Here is an 18,842-nt window from a genome sequence, read left to right on the forward strand (position 1 = left end):
GGATGAACGTTAAGGTCCCTTCTAACCCAAGCCATTCTATGATTCTATTATTCTATTATTCTATGAAACTTAGTCTTGAATCAAAAAATAAAGGAATATTTCATCAAGATGTGATGATGGATTCTGTGTTACCATCAAACCAGGTGTTTTTCTGAAAGATGCAATCTAGTGGTAAAAATATTCCCCTCAAGGAATGCCTTCAGAGCAATCCTATGACTTGCCTTATTCTGGAGGTCACATTGCCATCTGTTATTCTGGTCTTATCATAAAGAAATTATGAAACTCATATTCATGAATAATGTTCAGGTTGTGTTACTTAAATGATGCTTGGGTTTCAGTGCTGAGCACAGTAAAATCCATGTAACAGTTGCTGGGCACTCCACATTCCACAACCAAGTAAGATATTTCAAGTATTCATTTATGTCCACCTAATTTTTTAATACTTTGACCTTAATCTCTAAAAGCATTGATTCTACAAATACAACTTGAAAATTCCGTGATGATTAAAAAGAGACAGAGTCTTTCCCCAAAACTTACTTAAGGCTTCATCTTCCCAACTACTTAATACTGAGGAAAGGGAAACATGCCAGGTGTAACTCAGCCTTTCTTCCATGGACAGGGCTCATGCACAGGCAGGAATGTGGCCACAGAGAGTGTGCTGTCGTACGTCTGTGGGGACATATGGGAGCAAGAGTGCACCAGAATGTGTTGTCACATTTCTCCACTTCTCTGAGTGCACTATCAAAAAAACAAAATTGTTATTGAGTCATCATAACTGCTTGCCTTGGTTAAATGTTTGTATGATTGCAAGAATCTGTGCCTAACAGAGCTATTTTTCAAGTTTTTGGCAAATCTAGGCTGATATCTCCACAACACTCAAATTTCTGGTATCTTGGGAAGCTTCCTTGTGGAGGCACAAGATTCAGCACCTTTTTAATAAAAATGGAATTATGAAATGAGATTTGAGATTGGACATGTGAAATATACAGTTTTAGGCCTGGTGTTTAAACTTCATGTTATTTCATCTCAATTCTGGTTCTTTGTTCATATTTTGGTCTTGACATACTGTTAAAATGCTCCCACTAGATTTTTTTCTGCATGCTTAGGTCTTGAAGAGCACGATGTTATGGAGAACTACATAACTTGTAAAGTCCCCTGTGTTTGTGCATACATGTATAATATATGGGCTAGGAGATTTTGAGGATACAAAGCCCTATCCCTTCCCAGACAGAAATGACTGCTTGGAGAGAGAAAGAGGGACTGTTCGAAAAGCTGTCTTGGGATCTTTGCCATAATATTTTGGGGTTTAACTTTCATTAAGATCCATATGTGTAGCCCTATCAAATTCCACATGAAAATTTCTGTGTAAGTCCAAACTTCTCTTCCTTACAACAAATGAAATCTATTTTCTTTTCCTTTGTACTCTTACTGCTTGTGGGAGCAGGTGTACATACAGTGGCATAACAACTACATTTTCTGAATAACCTAGCTGCTGCTTAAGCTGTCTAACCACTTAAAAATTGTGTTTTCTTCAACATTTGTAAGAAAACAGTCCATTTAAAAATTATTTGTATTTTTCTTTATAAGGATTTGCATTTAATCTTTAAAATATGCAGAAAAACATTCCAAAATTGAGTTAATTAAAGTCTTTTCAATTACTTCGGAGGTTTGCATAGTTTCCTTAATACATAAATATGGAACTGTCTGAAGAAAATATGGCATCGGGGAACTTGCAAAAAAGGAGACAAATGACAGCTTTGCCGGGGGTCCCTAAACAGAATTTGCTCTCTGACAGCTATTTATCCACTGTCTTAGGAGTTAAAAGGAGCCAATCCAAAAGCTGGAGGTGATGTCCCCTGGCAAATGTGCATAGGTTTGACTTGCACCGCATGAATGCAGCTTGTCACATAAATGCATACTTGTCAAAGATGTCAGGCAGGATGGGAGACCTGAGGGTTGCATTTCTGCACTCATGCAGGTTGCTGCTGTGGTATACTTCCCTCACAGCTGGTGTAAGGCCTCACGTGGAAAATGGAAATCAGGGGTCTCGTTAGCGTGGTAGCAGTTACCCATGGCAAAGGCTATGTAATGCTCCCTCCACATACATTCCTGTTCCTGCTGCAGCCAGATCTCCTGAAGGCAAAGCAGTGAAGGTATGTTCAGGGTCCTGAGGCTGATCACCACTCAGCAGGGAAGCTGATGGCAGCTCATCATGGCAGAGCATACTTGGCATCCACAGTATGGGATGCCCATAGGGTGGGTTCACCTAGGCAGTGCCATGGAGAGCAGTGGAAGCTGTGGATGGATAAGTGCTACCAACAGCTTGTCTGTCTGTGCTCACCTTTTTGTGTTTGCTGGTAGATTTGTTTATCATGTACTCCAACAGGGGGATCATGCTACCAGCTGCCTGAGGTGCAGTGGTATGGGTCTGTTAATAAGTGATTGCTTGAGACTTGCTCATTGCTCTCTCATCTGCATGATGCTGGAGCAGAGGCAGGTTCTGTCAAATAACTTACCCATTTATGTTACAAAAGCCAGTCATTAAAGAGTGAGAAGTGCCCCACTGCACAAGGTGCTGAATGGGCTGCGTGGAGCAGGGCTTGGCCCAGACACAGACTGGGCAAAGCAGCCTGGCCTCTAGCTCTGTCGAGCCAGCCCTGTGAGAGTCACAATTGCACCAGCCCGTCATACATCCCTTCTGAGCATTTAAGGAAAGCACACAGTCCTGATCCATAAGTCAGACTGAGACAACCTGCTCATGTACAAAGTGATGTGAGCCCTGTTAACTGCACCTGGCATAGGATGTAGATGTCCACACCAGGACCAAACATACAAACTCCAGGAGAGGAAATATTTTGGAGACACAGAATTTTGCAGAGACAAATTGACTTGGCTTGTAGCTGCCTTAATTTGCTGGGGCTTTGTGCCTCCAGAGCCAGCCTCAGCATGCTGCTGGAGTGACCCCCCAAGATCCCACCTGGCATCGCTCGGCTCTAGCAGGGCGTGCAGGGCAGTTGCCCTAATGCTGGGCTGACACTCATCCATCAAGTAAAGTGGGAGACTGCCAGTGTGTGGGAAGCCGTTAGCCTGCAGGATTGCGTTGAACCTCCCTTCCCAGAGAGTGCTGTTCTTTCACTCATAAGGATTGTGCTGCTTTTGTCCACTTTCTACTGAGCTCACTGCAGTCTGAGTTTCCTGAGGGGAGAAAAAATAAAAACACTGTCAAGTACCCTGTTTTCTTATTCTTATCTCATACTTAGTTTCCTAATTGCAGCTTGGAAATAAAATATCCTTCCTGCTAATTTTATTCTTTTGTATTTGGGAAATGCTGCCAAGTCTGACAACTTCTTCCTTCCAAAGATGCACTGTTAAGAAGTTTTTTCCCTGCTTCACAATTACAAAACTGTTAAGAAGCATTGGAGTCTGGAGAAACATTCATTTTGTGTGTGCCAGTGAAGCAGTGCTTATTAGCTCTAGCTTAATTTAAATCTGTCTGCAGCAGAGGGATGGGTTTATTTACACATTTCCTAATAACGATTTGAATCTGAAAGTTATTTCTGCAATGGATTGTAAGGTCTTTGAGTGGATTTTCCCAAAAGCAGCTAAAGAGATTAGGTATCAGTGTTCAGTAGAAGCTAGGGGCTGCATCGTCTACACTCTGTTATTGAAAACTTCAGTTTAGGGGTTCTCTCATTTTCAGACAAAGACTACTTACTGTTTCTTGTTTAATGCCACACTGGAGGGGTTTTTTGCTTAGAAAATATCAATACCAATGTAAAATTCAAGGAGTTTTTGAAGAGAATGTATTGCCATTGCATACAAGGAAGAAACATTGACTGGCTGCAGGTTGGGACACTGGGAGGCTTTGATCAGTACTGTGAGACCCAGAGGCTGCTCCTACAGAGATCACTTAGCCTACAGGCTCAGGAAGATATAATTAGGAGGGTAAATGGAAAATTAATGTTTTGTTGTGCAAAAAATGTTCCCTTCTGCATAGAAATAAATAAATAAATCAAGATGTGAAGCGCTTCAAGCTTCTGAGGTAATCAAGCCATGAACAGCTTCCCCATGTCTTGCAAAGCCCATCCCCCATTGTCCTGGTGCTCTTGGCTGTGGGACTGGCTTGAGCTTTGCCTCCTCCCTGAACTGCACATTGCTTCTAGAAGAATGTGGGAAGGAAGGGAGGGCAAGAAGCGCTTTGCAGACTGCCATTGAAGGGTCCAGAGTAATCTCTGCTGTACTGACACCACGAGTGGCCAAGGTGCACTAAAGCTATATCAGATCTTTTGCAGTGAGTGAACTCTGAGATGAGACTGATGGGAATGGCTCTGTACTATTAGAAACTTGGTGCTAAACTATGGAGTTGGGAAAACAAATATGAGAAGTCACTTTTAACACAAAATAGAGCTTCCTGGGGTCATTATATTTACAATGGCACTGCCTTGCTAACCTCTCAGAACTGGAGAAATCTATTCTTTTTTTCTTTCCGGTGTTATAAGATAGATTGTGTCTGCTCTTAAATAATGAAATAAGCCAAGTTCCACACAACATAAGACATTTGAAAATGTTGCTATAAATGTGCAGAGGTTGTGCATTTCTCAGTTAAAACAGATTCTTTCAAATGATTCTTTCTCCAAGTGTTCCCCCTTAACAAATGTGCAGTTAATCACAGAATGAAATCTCTTTCCCCCTGTAGATTGTGTTCCGGAAAATCAGCGATGTCAAACGTGAAGAGGAGGAGAGGATGAAGAGGAAAAACGAAGCACCCCTGATCTTACCCCCAGATCACCCGGTTCGCCGGCTGTTCCAGAGGTTCAGGCAGCAGAAGGAGGCGCGGCTTGCAGCAGAGAGGGGCCGAGATCCAGATGACCTGGATGTGGAAAAGGGCAATGCTTTAGGGGAGCAGTCCTCTGCTCGCTCGGTGGTCAAAGCCAGCGTAGTGACTGTACGGGAGAGTCCAGCGACCCCTGTGTCGTACCAGCCCGCTTCGACCTCTGGGACCTCCGACCAGGCAAAGCTGCAGGCCCCAACATCGGACCACGCAGGGTGTAAGGCCTCAGGGGACTACCCCCGACGAAAAGGCTGGGCCAAATTCAAAGAAGCCTGTGGGAAAGGTGAAGACTGGAACAAGGTCTCTAAAGCAGAGTCCATGGAGACTTTACCAGAGAGAACTAAAGCTTCGGGAGAAGCTACCCTGAAGAAGACAGACTCTTGTGATAGTGGCATTACAAAAAGTGACTTGCGCTTGGATAACGCTGGGGAGACGAGAAGCCCACAGGACCACAGTCCGGTCCTCACCGAGGTCAAGCACTCCTTTTATCCCATCCCAGAACAGACTCTTCAGGCCACCATGCTAGAAGTGAAACATGAGTTGAAAGAGGACATCAAGGCTTTAAACACAAAAATGACCAATATAGAAAACCAGCTTGCTGAGATACTTAGGATATTAACCTCAAGAAGAAGCTCCCAGTCGCCACAGGAGTTGTTTGAAATATCAAGGCCCCAGTCTCCAGAATCAGAAAAAGACATGTTTGGAGCTAGCTGAGGTGTTTCTTTTACAAAACAAACAAACCAATAAACAAAGAAACAGCCCTCTAACACTTTACATTTAACCTTTCTAGGAAGTGAGCGAGGGGCCAGTTCACTAAGCATGTTCCCTCTGTCTAAAAAGGTATGGTAACAGGAATTGCAACCTCATGTCAAGATGGCAGCTGACTTTGAAGCCTTTTTGACAGCAAGGGTACAGTTTCTGAAATTTTTATTTTATCCCTTGGTGCCCATTCCCCCTGACTCCCCCTCTCTCCCTCGGGATGCTGGAATAAGGATTCTGACAGCAGCAGCCATTGCTGTGAGCCCCAGGTGACCTCTGAGGTTTTTGGAGCATGCCTTACGTCCTTCGCTTGCCTATACAAGCACTTGCCAGGGTGCTTGTATTTTCAGCATTTGGTGGGTTGTTTGTTTTTTGGGTTTTTTTGTTGCTGCTGCTGTCACTTTCTCAGTCACCGGTACAGCATGTTTGATGTCACAGTATATTTTCATATATCTGTAATAATGCAAAGAGCAGTAGCAGACGTATTCCTCATCAATAGATTGAGTGCTATTCGGTACTGAAGTTTCTTTTGGGTAGTCAAGGAAGGGCTAATAAGACAAAAAAAAGGTATTTTTTAATTGCAAACTGACATATTGCTAAAGCAATTACATTTAGCAACATCTTCAAAAATAGCCACAGTATTTCAGATCTGTTAATAAATGGGAACTTCCACACTCTCATTTACTGGATCAAGGATACTGATTTTTCAGAAACATAACTTCTGTCTCAGATGTCTTTCAACATTTGTTACTTTTGCTTTTAACTCTCCAGTTGCTGGAGGCCAGAGAGTTGGCTGTGCAGCGTACCTGAGTGCAGCCTACTGCACAATGTATTGTGAACATCACTAACAGGTCCTGCAGATTTGCCTCCTGATGGAAATATGCTGTGGCATTTATGTCCTGGTTTTGCTAAGAATTTGCTCTTTTAATTCTTGTTAAATTATTATTCAGAAGTTTCTGTTTTGATAACGTTCATTGTAGCCAAAGGCTTTCACAGAATTTTTAACAGTTTTAGATTGTGGCATTTTCCTCTACATCCAGATGTATTGTTCCTGATCTAATCTAGCTAGGAAGCAAATGGATAGTAGAGGTAGAAATACAGTGCTTACTGTATGCAAGTGCTATTGTAGCAAGGAAACAAAGAGATCTGCTTCTTAAAGAAGGAGATGTTTCCAAAACTTATATTTTCATAACTTTTTTTGGAGGATGATTGAAGCACTTTACCAAAACTACTCTTCATTATTCATATAGGGTAGCATATCATGACTTGGGTTCTCACCTTGGAATATAGGTGTATATTCACAGTATAGTCACTCCACTGATCTGGTATGTTCACTGCTTAACAGTAGGTTAGAGTTCAGAAGTATGGTGCCACACTTTTATGGGTTTTTATTTTTAATGGCAATAGGTCTTAACACTGTGTGTGTTGAGGCTCATTCTTTTTCCATGGTACTAAGTCATTTACAAAGAAACACATGATTTTCTGGGGGGAAGATTTTATTTGTGTACGGAAGAGGCAAGGAAAACGACCACTTTAAAGGATTTCTGCTGGCCTGATGCTTGCACGGTGCAATGCAGAACTGTGTCAGACATCCCTGGGGAAGTGTGAGGTCCACTGTTGACTGGCACAGTGGTGAGGCCATGCTGTGCAAAGCTACCAGCTCAGGTCATGTGGTCAGTGTATTTATACCTGTTCCTGCAGTAACTGCCCTTGCTCTCAAAGATGCTGATTATTCCAAGTGCAGCACCACCATTTACAAGTCCAGAAGCAGATGGTTTAGGATTGACTTTCTAGGGTCTTACACCTTGGCTCAATATGGAAGTGCCCACAGACTGTGAATTCTTATCCAAGGACTGAAACGTTTCTGAGAAACAACTCTCAGGATCAAATCTGTAGGTTACCTTTTTCCCTTCCACAACAAAAGGCAGTAGGGAGGTGAGTTGCTCTGAAACTAAGATGCCATTTCCTTAGTTAATTTTTGATTCCGTGTTTAGGTTTTTCCAGTGGTAGCTGGTGTCTTTTACAGTTGTGCATTGCACACCTACAGCACTGAGGAAGTCTCTCTTTGACCAAAGCCATGCTGTGTGTTTGGTGCTTTAATCACTGTAAGTGGCAGCAGTTACCTGCAACAGCTATGGCATGGCTGCTGTAAGAAACCCATACGTCCATGGTTTCAGTTAGAAACTGTTGAAAGATTTTTTTCTTTTTTAGTCTCCTTTGTCAGTAAATTCCACCTAAGTAAACCCCAGGTGTACTGATATATAAGGATTTGTAATTGATTTACAGAAGTTCCAGCAAGTTTTTAGAGACCGCCTTGGAGTCAGTTTTCTGATCCAGGCAAATTTCTCACCAGCATGATGTTCTTGATGCTTGGTTTGCTTCATAAATTTTTAAAAGGCTGAAAGTCTTAGCAAGTCCTTTGTGAAAGTGTCACCCATTTACCTGCAGTTGGATAAACATGGACATTAGCTTATCCCAGGTGGACGAGGGAGGAAATATTTACAACCTCCTAAGTATGTGCCTACTATTTCCAGAATGGCAGTGCGGACGTAGAGTTAAATATGCAGTTGCAGGTTACCTGACCCTTTGTTGCTGATACTGAATTGATGTTTCTCGGTGATATTTTTGTGTGCCCTCAGGGATATGCTAAAGGTTATTCTGGTGTTGCCTATTGCCCAGCCTGGAATCTTGGCAGGACCAGCCCTAGAAGTCCCATAATTATAATAATAATCCACTCCTGTGAACAAAGGCAGACAACTGCCCATTTTCTGAGGGTGCTCCTTGTGTAACCTGATGCTCAGTATGATACTGAACTGCTGCACACCCCGTGTGACAGTGGGTGGGCACAGCACCGAGTCCTTTTCTAAGGCTTTTTTCAGACTCTTACAATGGCCTATAAAGTCATTATCCGTTTGTAAAGACTCTAAAAATTGCAACACACTTCTGAATTCCACTGAAAATTTAATGTCTTTGAAGATAAAGGCCAAATTTAATTTTGTTGTGGTCATGAAACTGCAGAGAAACTCTGTTCCTTACAATGACACCTTCAGGGTGTCTGCTCCATGTCAGCCCTGAGAGTGGTCAATGTCACTCAGATGTGTACAGCTGTTACCGAGATTAGGCCCATTTTTATGAACTGTCAGGCACTAAAACTAGTGGTAGGAGCGTGCATCATCTTTCAGTAACTTGTATTTGTTGCAAGAGAATTTGAAAATAAATGCTATCTAGGATGAGCTATCTAGGAATCTTTGGATTCCCTGGGCTACTGAGTGGTTAAAAAAAATGAACAAATCCATGCCCACTTTGGGACTAGTCATTCCTTTGAACCTTAGACTAGTTTGGACCTGTGCTGTGGTGCCCAGGCACTGCTGATGCGACATTTTTCCTTTAAAGAGTGGCTGAAAGCACCTGTGTTACAAATCTGTCTTTCTCCACTGAGCCTTACACTCAGATGCCTGTGGCTGGACAGCACGTGTACCCACTATAATTGTTACTTGTTCTTCCATTTTATTTGTCAGTCTTTTCTTTTTCTCTTGTTTCTCTGTACATGGTGGTTAAGCCTTTTCACCTAAATTACATTCCAGCTTAGAAATGAAGGATCTCTGAACATAAGAATCAGCCCCTTCACAAACAAATGCTTGTACATACTATAAGAAAAAAACCCAAAGCCTCAGTTTTAACTGCGTTCTGGCACAGTGCTTCTACCATTTAACAACCTGCTAAATAACCTGCACCATTCTAAAAGAGATGATGTGTTTCATTTTGATATATGGTGTAATTAAATTTCAGTCAAAAGAAGGTAGTTGAGAAAAACAGCCTGGGTTATGATTTGGTAAAATGAGAACTTTCTGAAAGTGCATGCTTGAATGGTGAGAAAGAATACGAATACACAGCACAAAAAAAGGATTAAAAAAGCAAAACACAGCCCTCACCCCTGCCATGTTCAGATACATTTACTTCTGTCTGGTATTATATGTATACTTTTAAAAACACCATTCTTGCTTTACATCTCTTTCACAGTGCTGCCCTGAATCCCAGCGAACACCCTGTTTAACAGCTTGGAAGGTGATGTTCTGTTTCTACAGTACTTCCCTTTAATGAACTGAACAAGATATTTACTGCGACTATCTGGTGATATATTTTCAATCACTCTTAACCAATCTGTGAAAAAAATTAGTACATAATTTGTCTTTACTATGTAAACAGCGTGTATGATTACGCTTGTGCAGATGCGTGTACATACACACATATATATAATATCAATGTATAGTGAGTCTATGGATTGCATTTCTGTTAAGTAAAAGCACATTCCTCATTTAATGATTCCAGTTCAAGAAGGGAGCTTAAACCTTCCCAGTAGACATCCACAGAATGTCCTAGTTAGTGTCTTGTTAGTAAACTGTTGAACTTTTAAGGCCATGATTTTTGAATTTTCTAGTTGGCCTCAACTTCATACTGTGAGTCTAGTAAATAGTGTGACTAAGAGAAGATCTGACAAGGGTCATGATAGTCAGGAAGAGAAATCCACATGAAATTGGAAAAACACTGTATCCTAGTTGGTGGGGATAAGGCTCATAAGCCGGTCTTTTTTGCTCACAGTATCTTTGAAGCCAAGATGCCCTGGTAGTGTTTCTCATGGCTTCTGCAAGAGAGATGATGGAATAAATGGAGTTATTTTTCCTGGTGCCAGGGGCTGTCTCAAAGGTGCTGAGCCTATCCTTCTTCTCATGGGCAGCATAACACATGGTTGCTGCACCTCTGCTTTCCTGTCCTGGTGTTAGGTGGTAAAAAGCATCTTCTACCTAATTCTTCATTTCCACGTAGTCTTCTGTAGGTGTATTGGCAATAACAAAGTCTGTTAGCTGCACTTATGATTCATTAAGACAAACATTTTAGAGAGAGTCCCATGCAGGAGAACCTCCAGAAATTTGAGGTGAGGCACAGTAGAATACTGTATCCTCCAATCTGACATAGTTTTGACCACATTGTTGTGGCAAGCATTGATTCAATTAAATAAAAATATAGCTTTTTTGCAATAAGATATATCCAGCATTTAGCCTTAAGACCCTTTCATAAGTGATATAATTCAAACTGTGATTCCATTCTCCTTCCTTCCTAATGTTCTGTAGTATTTACAGTGTTGCCTAAAGATGAAGCACTTTGATTAGCTTTCTAAATCTAATGGAAATCACTTGCTGGTAATCACATTTCTTTCTCCACTTATTGCCTTCTTATTAGGAAAATTAATTACTCCAATAGCCCTCTCCCCTCATAAAGTAAAGAGACACAGCTATTGTCCAAACACTTTTGTACATCAGGGAGCCAACCGATCATACTGCAAAAGTGTTGGTTTCAAAGATGTTTTTTTACAGTTCAACAAAGCTAATGTGAATTTACCTGCAGCTGTAATTTGTTTCAAGCTGATTGTTGAGTGTTTTGTAAACATATTTGATGTGTAATCCCAGAACACCTCTGTAACTGGATCTAAATGCCTAATGTTAACAAAACAGTTTGAGGTTTTCACTAACTGTTCTGAAAGGCTCATATTTTTTTTTCTTCTTCCCAATAAATCTGTGACCACTAACATAGAAAAAGAATCATTTTAGCTGTAGATGAAAGAAGTTCAATAATCTTGTATCAGGATGAACTGCTATATAAAGAAATACCAAGTTTTCTAATGAATGTGTTATAGTATCGTACCTACATAAAATCAATATTTGTACATCTGTTGGAGACCTGTCTGCGTTCCAATATTTAGCCACCACTGCATGGACACTTGATTGATATGCAGCTAATGCAGTTGCTTTGGCGCTTTTCAATGTACTTCACTTGCTTTTATCCTTTCAGAAATCCACCAAATACTCTTGGTTCTTTTTCTTTGCATTTGTCACTTTGTTCAATGAAGCATGACTAGAAAAAGAAAATGAGTAGATACTATTTTTGTGGTCAGCAAAGCAGCTGCCAGTAGATAAACAGTGTGTGTATGTATGTATGCACACTGTCTGGGAATGTTTCTGTTACAAATGCAGCCACCTACATTAATGATATCCCTAGTCAACATTTTTAAACAAGCACAAATAATATTTGTAAAAAAAAAGTTTAATTTTATTTATTATAGTAATAAACTATTTTATACATTACAGTTGCTTTGGTGTGCTTTTCTATGTGTTGAATATGTGCTTATAAGATCAACAAGGTGGTTTTAAATTACCCTCTAGAACTTCTGGCTAGCAGTTTTGTTGCTGTTGGTTTGTAACTGAAGTGTTATCAGTGGAGCAGTGTGATATTATTGTTCCATTTGTAAACAATTCAGGTTGTTTCCTCAGATTTCCGTCTGCTGTGTATCAGTGCAGTTGGGATTTACACTTCCAGGGTCACTGTAAACTGAACTCAGGTGTTCTGTAAAGCAAATATCTTGGCACCCCAGGCAGTGTCCTGCACCGTGGACCCCAGCCTGGGCCAGGTATCTGCTGAGCAGGAACGAGATCACCAGAGGACTGCCTCTGACCTGTCTGAAATGGTCATTCCGTATCCCGAGGGTACATGTGTCTGTAGTTGGTCTGTGTTTTAGACGTGTTCACTACTGCAAAATCTGAGAACTATTACAAAACTTATGGCAACCACAGTACTAGAGAGAGATCAAAGAAGCTTCTGCTGTCCTGTCATCTGCTGCAGAAGAAAGTGACATTACTATGGACTTACACAAAGACAAACCTCCCAGGAGTGAAGCCCCCAGTAGTGTGTCACCTGGCAGTGACACTATTGCAACAGGCGGCAATGAGTATTATTTTCTTGGCTACTGCAGCAAAGGAATGAATAACCAGAGGTGATGGGAATGGGAGATCCTTTCAGGTCAGAATAGACATATGTCTATGCTGTCACAGACAGCAGCCATTCCTGCAGGCCAGGAGCCACTCTGGAAGTTAATACGTTTTAGTCTTCAGGATGTCAGCCTGGCCCCCATGAGTTTTGCACCCATTTTTGTGGTTCACTCTCCATCCTGTCACCTGTATTAAGACACTACATGGCATTGTGAATCTCATCTTCAAAAGAACAGCAAGGAAGCACAAGCTTTCAGACTGCAGAGTTGAAGCAGAACTGCACAGAGCAGCCAAGGAGCACAATGAGGAGCTATTTTTAACACCATTTCTGCATCCTCTGTCATATGTGGTGTGACAGGATCTCTTGTCACTAGGATTGTTTCCCTGGCCAGTGTGAAAATCCAGCTTTCTTTTGCCTAACATTATACAGTGTGCCCTATACTTACCAGAAAAGGGAAAATTACCATAGTGAGGGCATGTACTTTTGATTGGGGTTTTTTTTGAGGTCTCTAGAGGCAGTTGTGCTTGTTTTCTGAACTCTCCATTATTTTCCTTGCTCAGGCATTTCCTGCATTCTTAGCAGCCTCCCTGGCTATGCTGCAAGCTTCAATGAGTGCAGAGAGGGGTAGCACTGCCTGCACCATATTCCCCATCAGTTTCCCCCCTATCAGCAGCCCCACAGCATTTCAAACCAAAGGTAATTAATTACAGCACTTTTTGCTGAGATTTGTGTGCCAAATTGCAAAGGCTCATGTTCCACATGCTGACCCGTCAGGCCTGGGCACAGCTGGGCAGCAGCAGCCCCAGCAGCTGTGAGCAGCTCCCAGCCCACCTGCACCAGCCCCTGCTCCTCATTCACTGCACCTGGGAGTGCATTCATAGCAGGAACAAATGGTTTTCTAGAGGACAGGATGTGTCCTATGGCTCCTGACTTTTCTCAGGAATAGCTGCACAGGTACTGCTGCTTCTGTTTGGTTCAGTTAGTGTGCAAAGCATAGCACCTACAAGATGCCTGAAGGTGCATATCTGGAGGGGAGCTCAGGGTTGGAGCCTGTGTAATGCTGTACAGCCTCCTTGGGGCCGAAGAGGAGCCCCTTGCTGGTAGTACCAGCTGGCAGAGGGCCCGGGCCCTTGCCTCTGTGCTGCTGCCTGTGTGGCAGCTGCTGAGGACATCTGCCAGGCACATGGTGACTTTACCCGGCTGGGTTTGTGGCCCCAGAGCAGCAGCAAGGACTCCCAGGGCAGTCTGCAGTGTGGCAGCTTGTGGGGAGGTGAGTGCTGCCTACACAGTTTTAAATTATGCATTTGATGATGGAGGTTCTTTAATTGCCCTGTGGTGCATTTTAGTATCTCTGTTAAGGTTGGAAGCACTCTAGCTCCGGTGCTTTTTTGAATTGGAGTAAAGATGACCAGCATAAACTAGCTCTTCTGTGCTGTGAGAACCAGTGGGAGTGAACTGCAGCGACTCTCCCCTCTCTCGCACATGTGTATAACAGCAATATGTTTTATTTGCTCCCCCAGCACTAAAGGAACAGCAAAACTGTTTCTGTTCAGTGTGTGCCACCAGTGTGTCTGCCTGGTGCAGGATAACGCACAGGACAGCCCATGAAAATTCGGGGAGAGCAATGAGCCCAACAGCCACATGCCCCCTCACCTACTGAGAGACGGTCGCTGCTCTCCAACCTGCCCACCCACAGTGGGCACCAAGGCTGGGAAGACCTTGGCTCACGAGCTGCTGTCTGTGCTTGCCTTGTGCTCCATGGAGTAGGGTAGTTAGTAAGGCTGTGTATCCAACCAGAAAATGCTGGGAAGGACGTGGCGTTGCTAGGGTATTTATTGCTGCCAGTGGTGTGAGGGGTTTAATTGTAACAGGCATACAGCATATAAAAAATATCAGCCAATACAAGTATTTTTCACATAGAACATTGAATTTTTCATACTAATTCACCACAACTTCACTGTTGGCATGTGGAAGCTGGTGGGAATAACCTGTCCTGTTCTTGAAAGACAGGATGAGTAAAAACCTGTGAGAGATCCAAAGAAAGCATTTGAGTAACTGAACTCCTGACATCTGTCAGAAGCAGATACAGAGACGCTTGTGCACAGCTGTATCTGCAAAATACATGTGCTTGAGCCTTGTCTTTTTACTTTTTTTTTCCTTTCCTTTTCCATTCCTGCTCCCCCTTCCTAATTAAGTTCAAGTCCTCATGTAGCACAGGCAAGTTCATATTTAAGCTGCCCTGTGGCACAGGTGTAGGTTTAAAACAAGCTTAACTTTGGCAGCTTCATCCATCATGACCAACTCCCAAGCTGTCTCCCTAGAAGTCCCACACGGTACTGATAGAGGCAGAATTGTCTGAGAAACCTTGAAGAGGTTTGGGGTTTTTTGAGCTTTGTTCACTTGTAGAGATTTCCTTGAAGATGTTTCTGTTCAGATGGATGAGGAATGAGGTGAAGGTACAGGCTTGGCTGTTCCCTACCCAGGGGGGAACACATTTGCCCTGCAAACGTCACTGCAGTTTTGTGTGTGCAAATCTGAGGGGGACATACTTTTTTACTGCTATTTTCTTCCACATTCCCAATCTCCCAGCTAACTTTCACAACTCAGGGAGAAAGAAACTGTGCTGGAGTATCTATTACACACACAAATTTTCTATGAAAGGAAGATTATGGTCTCTTCTTCAGCTACCATAATACTTCAGATTATGGCCTCCTCAGGGGCTACCGCTGGGGGGAAACACTGAGCAGCAGTAGCATGCTAAGTAGCACACTGAGTGCACTATTAAGCCTGGGAGCTACTGTGTGCTCAGCAAAAGGACCAAGACAGCTCAACAAGAAATGGCTCCCTGGAAGCAGCGGCTTACAGTGAGGAGAAATAGATTGCTTTCAAACCTCTACGGCAATATTTTTTGGTGAGTTTTACGGTTAAACAGAAGGTATTTTAGAAGAACTAGTGATAACAGGAAAGCTTATTGAACATTCTCAGCTGTGGCGTGAGGATTGGAAAGAAAGCTAAGATAATCTGTACGTAGCTGCAAGTCAAAATAAAGTATTTATTTTGGTTTTCCTTTAGAATGATAACACTGCACATGCAACCATGTGAACCTGGCTAGTGGACGTGGAGAGACAGAAATACAAACTAAAGCAGTTCAGCTGAAAGCTGAATAGAGAAAAGCATCCTTTAGGAAAGTGTACAGAAACTGTGTGAACTACTGCATGAAATTACAATTCTGCCAACATGAATTGTAAATAGCTCTGTAAAATGGGGGTAGGAGCCTCTCAGCAAATAGAGCAGCTGTAGCCAGGCATGCTCAGGGGCTGCAGGCTGACCCCAGTGTAGAGCAGGGAAAGGAGTCTAAGGTCATGGAAGCACATGAAAGCAGTGTATAATGTAGCCAAAGCACGGTCCTGGGTACCTGTTTTGGTGGTTTGAGTCTGCTGCATTTCCTTTGTCCAGGAAAATCAGTTCTGGAGAAATATCAGGTAAGTATCTAAGGAAAGCCTCAGAAAACAAAGGGCGAGAGGGTGAGTGCAACCCACCTACTACCAAAGGGGTAGACATTAGGGAGGGAGCTGAAAAGGAAAGCACAACACTAGCACAAGAGCAAATGGGACTGACTGCCCAGGAGTCTCCTTTGGCTGGAAGTTATAAAGGGCTCTAGCCCTCTTGAGTCACCATCTGCCTGCTGGAAGGAGCTGTGAGATACTTTATCCTGCCTCAGTTGTCTCTCCCAGTGCCACAGAGTGCCCCTGTGTTACTGCTAGCAGCATTAAAGCTTTAAATATTTAGCTTGGAAACCTATTATTACGAAAATGTCATTTTTCTTAAACTGGAAGTTTCCTCAACCAGCATTAAGTAATAGGCACTTCAGAGCCTCCAAGTGCTATAGCATTTTGAATTACTGTCATGTGTTCTAAAGTCTTATGCCTATGTTAGGGCTCATACCCAACTTGCAGTTGTTCATGGTGCCAGTGGTTGTTGGCATAACCATTCAAGGCAAGCAGGACGTCTTCGGAGACTGAAGACCCTTTGTGGGTCTTGTATTTTTACCAAGCAATGTTTGGCAGGATTTGATCAGATTGAGGAACTCTGAGAATAAATAACCCGAGTGAAGGGTGCTAAACTCTGGGCAGATGGCACCAGCAGTGGTGTGTGAAGTATGAGTCAAGAGATGTCACAGTTGACAAGCTTTGAGCTCAAGACCCACTTGCTCACAGATCCCTGGTGACTTTCTGGTATTGCTGTCTGGAATGCTGGGGGCCCTGGCAGGCAGCAGTGGGGCTGGGCAAGTGCTCAATTGCTCACTAGACAGCCTGGTCCGGAGCTGATGCTTTCCAAGGCAGGACCCAGACCATGCCCAGACTGTGTTTGCAGCATTGTCATGAGAACTGAGCCTGATCAAGGCGTGGCCTTGAAGGCAGGATGCCAAGAGTGGGAAGAAGGCAGCTGAGAGGTCGCTGAAGTGGCCTGGAGCAGAGATATGACCAAATGAAAGTTATTAGCCTGTAATTTCAGCATGAATTACCACCTCAGCATAAAAGTATTACCACAAGAGTAAAGAAACCCATAACTATAAATTAGCAGTAACATCACTCAAAGAACTGTCTCATAAATGCTTATTTTTATCTCTGCATGTGGCTTACTATAAGGTAATCCCCCCATATAACTGAGCCCCCAAAGCAACCTTAACCCTTCCAGCAGCAGTCTGAAAAAAAAACCCAACAGGATCTTATTTATTCCTTAAGACTTGCTTTTAATTAATTTACCAACAGTGTAGCTGTTTCTGGTCTGCTAGTATCATTTCCAGTTCTTCTATTTTTGCCACTTAATTTTGGAAACTCAAATGCAGTAGTGCAGGGATGGAAATGCTGTGGTCCATAAAAATTAATTAATTTTGTCAAGAAAGATCTAGAGGGAGTGCCAATACAATTTAAATGTCACAGGTAATAACTGAAGTTATATTTCTGTATTATTTCTTCAGTAAACTTTAATTTTTCAGTGGTTGGCTGATGCACCTGTCTGCAATGATTCACTTCAGCTATCCAACCATATATAAAGCTATTCTTAAATCCCCATGGACACGGTGCACAGCTGACCATTGCTGGGGAAGGCATGGACCACAGGTAGCCCATTTCATCTGATCTCTTTCTGAAAGCTGCTGGTATGTGGGAACCTAAGGCTACTTACACTTAGACTGAGCTGCCCCAGGTATGACAAAAGGTGGTGCAGGCTAGTTTGTGGTCAAAATTTGCCTGTTACATCCTGATGTTAGCTTAACCTGCTCTCATGCAGACTTTTGTGACTCCCAGCATAAGGAATGAGGAGACTTTTGAGGATCTGCAAGTGTGTTTGATTCCCCTAATGCTGCCGTGTAGTTTTAATCCTGCCATTATCTGTACTGGCACATGCCTTTTTCCTCCCAGAGCAGTAGTTCTGAGGGCTAGCAATGCTGACACTGGCTGGAGGATTCACTCACTTTTCAGAATGTTGTGGGAACTGCCCTGAACAGAGCAGTGCAGAGGCTGCCTCAAAGTTGAGCCTTGATACTCTTCAGCTCCATCTCTTGTGCAGTGTCTATGTAGGTCAGATCCATTAGACACCTTCTTTCCTGTTCTCCTGGGCATTGGTGGCATCTCTGAAAGCCTCTGAAGCTTGGAGCTGCCAGTGCTTGCCCCCAGGCTGGGGATGTCTGAGCCGAGTTGGTCTCTCTGCAGTAAACTCAGGTGTAGGTGATTCATGCACAGGCGGCTGGGACTCACCTCATTCTCAGATGCTCTGGCAGTACCTGTGTTGGAGATGACTGAATGTACATGAAGCAGAAATTAAAAAAAAAAAAAGTTTTCTTTATCTTTTCTTCCTTTTACTTGCAACTAACAAAGGAACTGCTCCACAAGCAGCGAGTGGTGGAAGCACTGGAATTCAGTGCACATACACAGAACACTCCTGTGCATCTGTGGGGGTCAGCAGAGATGCCCACCAGAGAGGGTTGCTCTCAGGGGTCCCATAATACAAGAAACGATCTACTGTAATGCAGATTTCCCCTTGTTCCTCAAAGGTGTTACAGGCAAGCCGTTCTTCACAGACTTTGCATAGAGCAGTATTTCAGCTGTCCCTGCTGGATTAAAATGTATGCCTTGACTAACAAGTGGCTGTGTGCTGAGAGTGTTATTTTGCAAAGCAATAATGGGCTGCGCTACTTGCGGGAGGGGGAGAACTATAAAGCACCGTGAGAAGCTGTGACAGACCATGCATAGCAATCTCTTTGCTCTTCAGAGCTCCCTGAGGACAATCCTGCCGGCAAACCAGAGGAAGGTAAGCCCCCCCATCAGCAATTGCGAGATGAGACCGGCTCAAGAGTTAGCAGTGACGAAGGAAATTAAGTGGGTGCGCAAAAGAAAGGACAGGCCCTGCGTTATTGCTGTGACTAATA

General features: G+C 43.0%; 1 protein-coding gene across 3 annotated transcripts in view; it reads left to right on the forward strand.

Annotated features, from left to right (window-relative positions):
* Window positions 1-11,736, forward strand: part of KCNH1 (potassium voltage-gated channel subfamily H member 1) — a 185,095-nt gene extending 173,359 nt beyond the window's left edge. Inside the window, exons 11-12 of one of the 3 annotated variants that reach the window (XR_003541202.2) lie at window positions 4,697-5,946; window positions 9,611-11,736. Coding sequence is in view for 1 of the 3 variants with exons in the window: in XM_027723757.2 (XP_027579558.1) it covers window positions 4,697-5,545 (849 nt within the window). In the remaining 2 variants the exon portion in view is untranslated. Of the gene's footprint in view, window positions 1-4,696 lie in introns of all 3 variants that reach the window. The other 2 variants (XR_003541203.2, XM_027723757.2) reach the window with 2 other exon arrangements.
* The last annotated feature ends 7,106 nt before the right edge of the window (window positions 11,737-18,842 follow it).

Source organism: Pipra filicauda, unplaced genomic scaffold (genome assembly GCF_003945595.2).
Source record: "Pipra filicauda isolate LSUMZ 115617 unplaced genomic scaffold, ASM394559v2 scaffold221_size1283894_pilon, whole genome shotgun sequence".
NCBI classification, from domain to species: Eukaryota; Metazoa; Chordata; class Aves; order Passeriformes; family Pipridae; genus Pipra; species Pipra filicauda.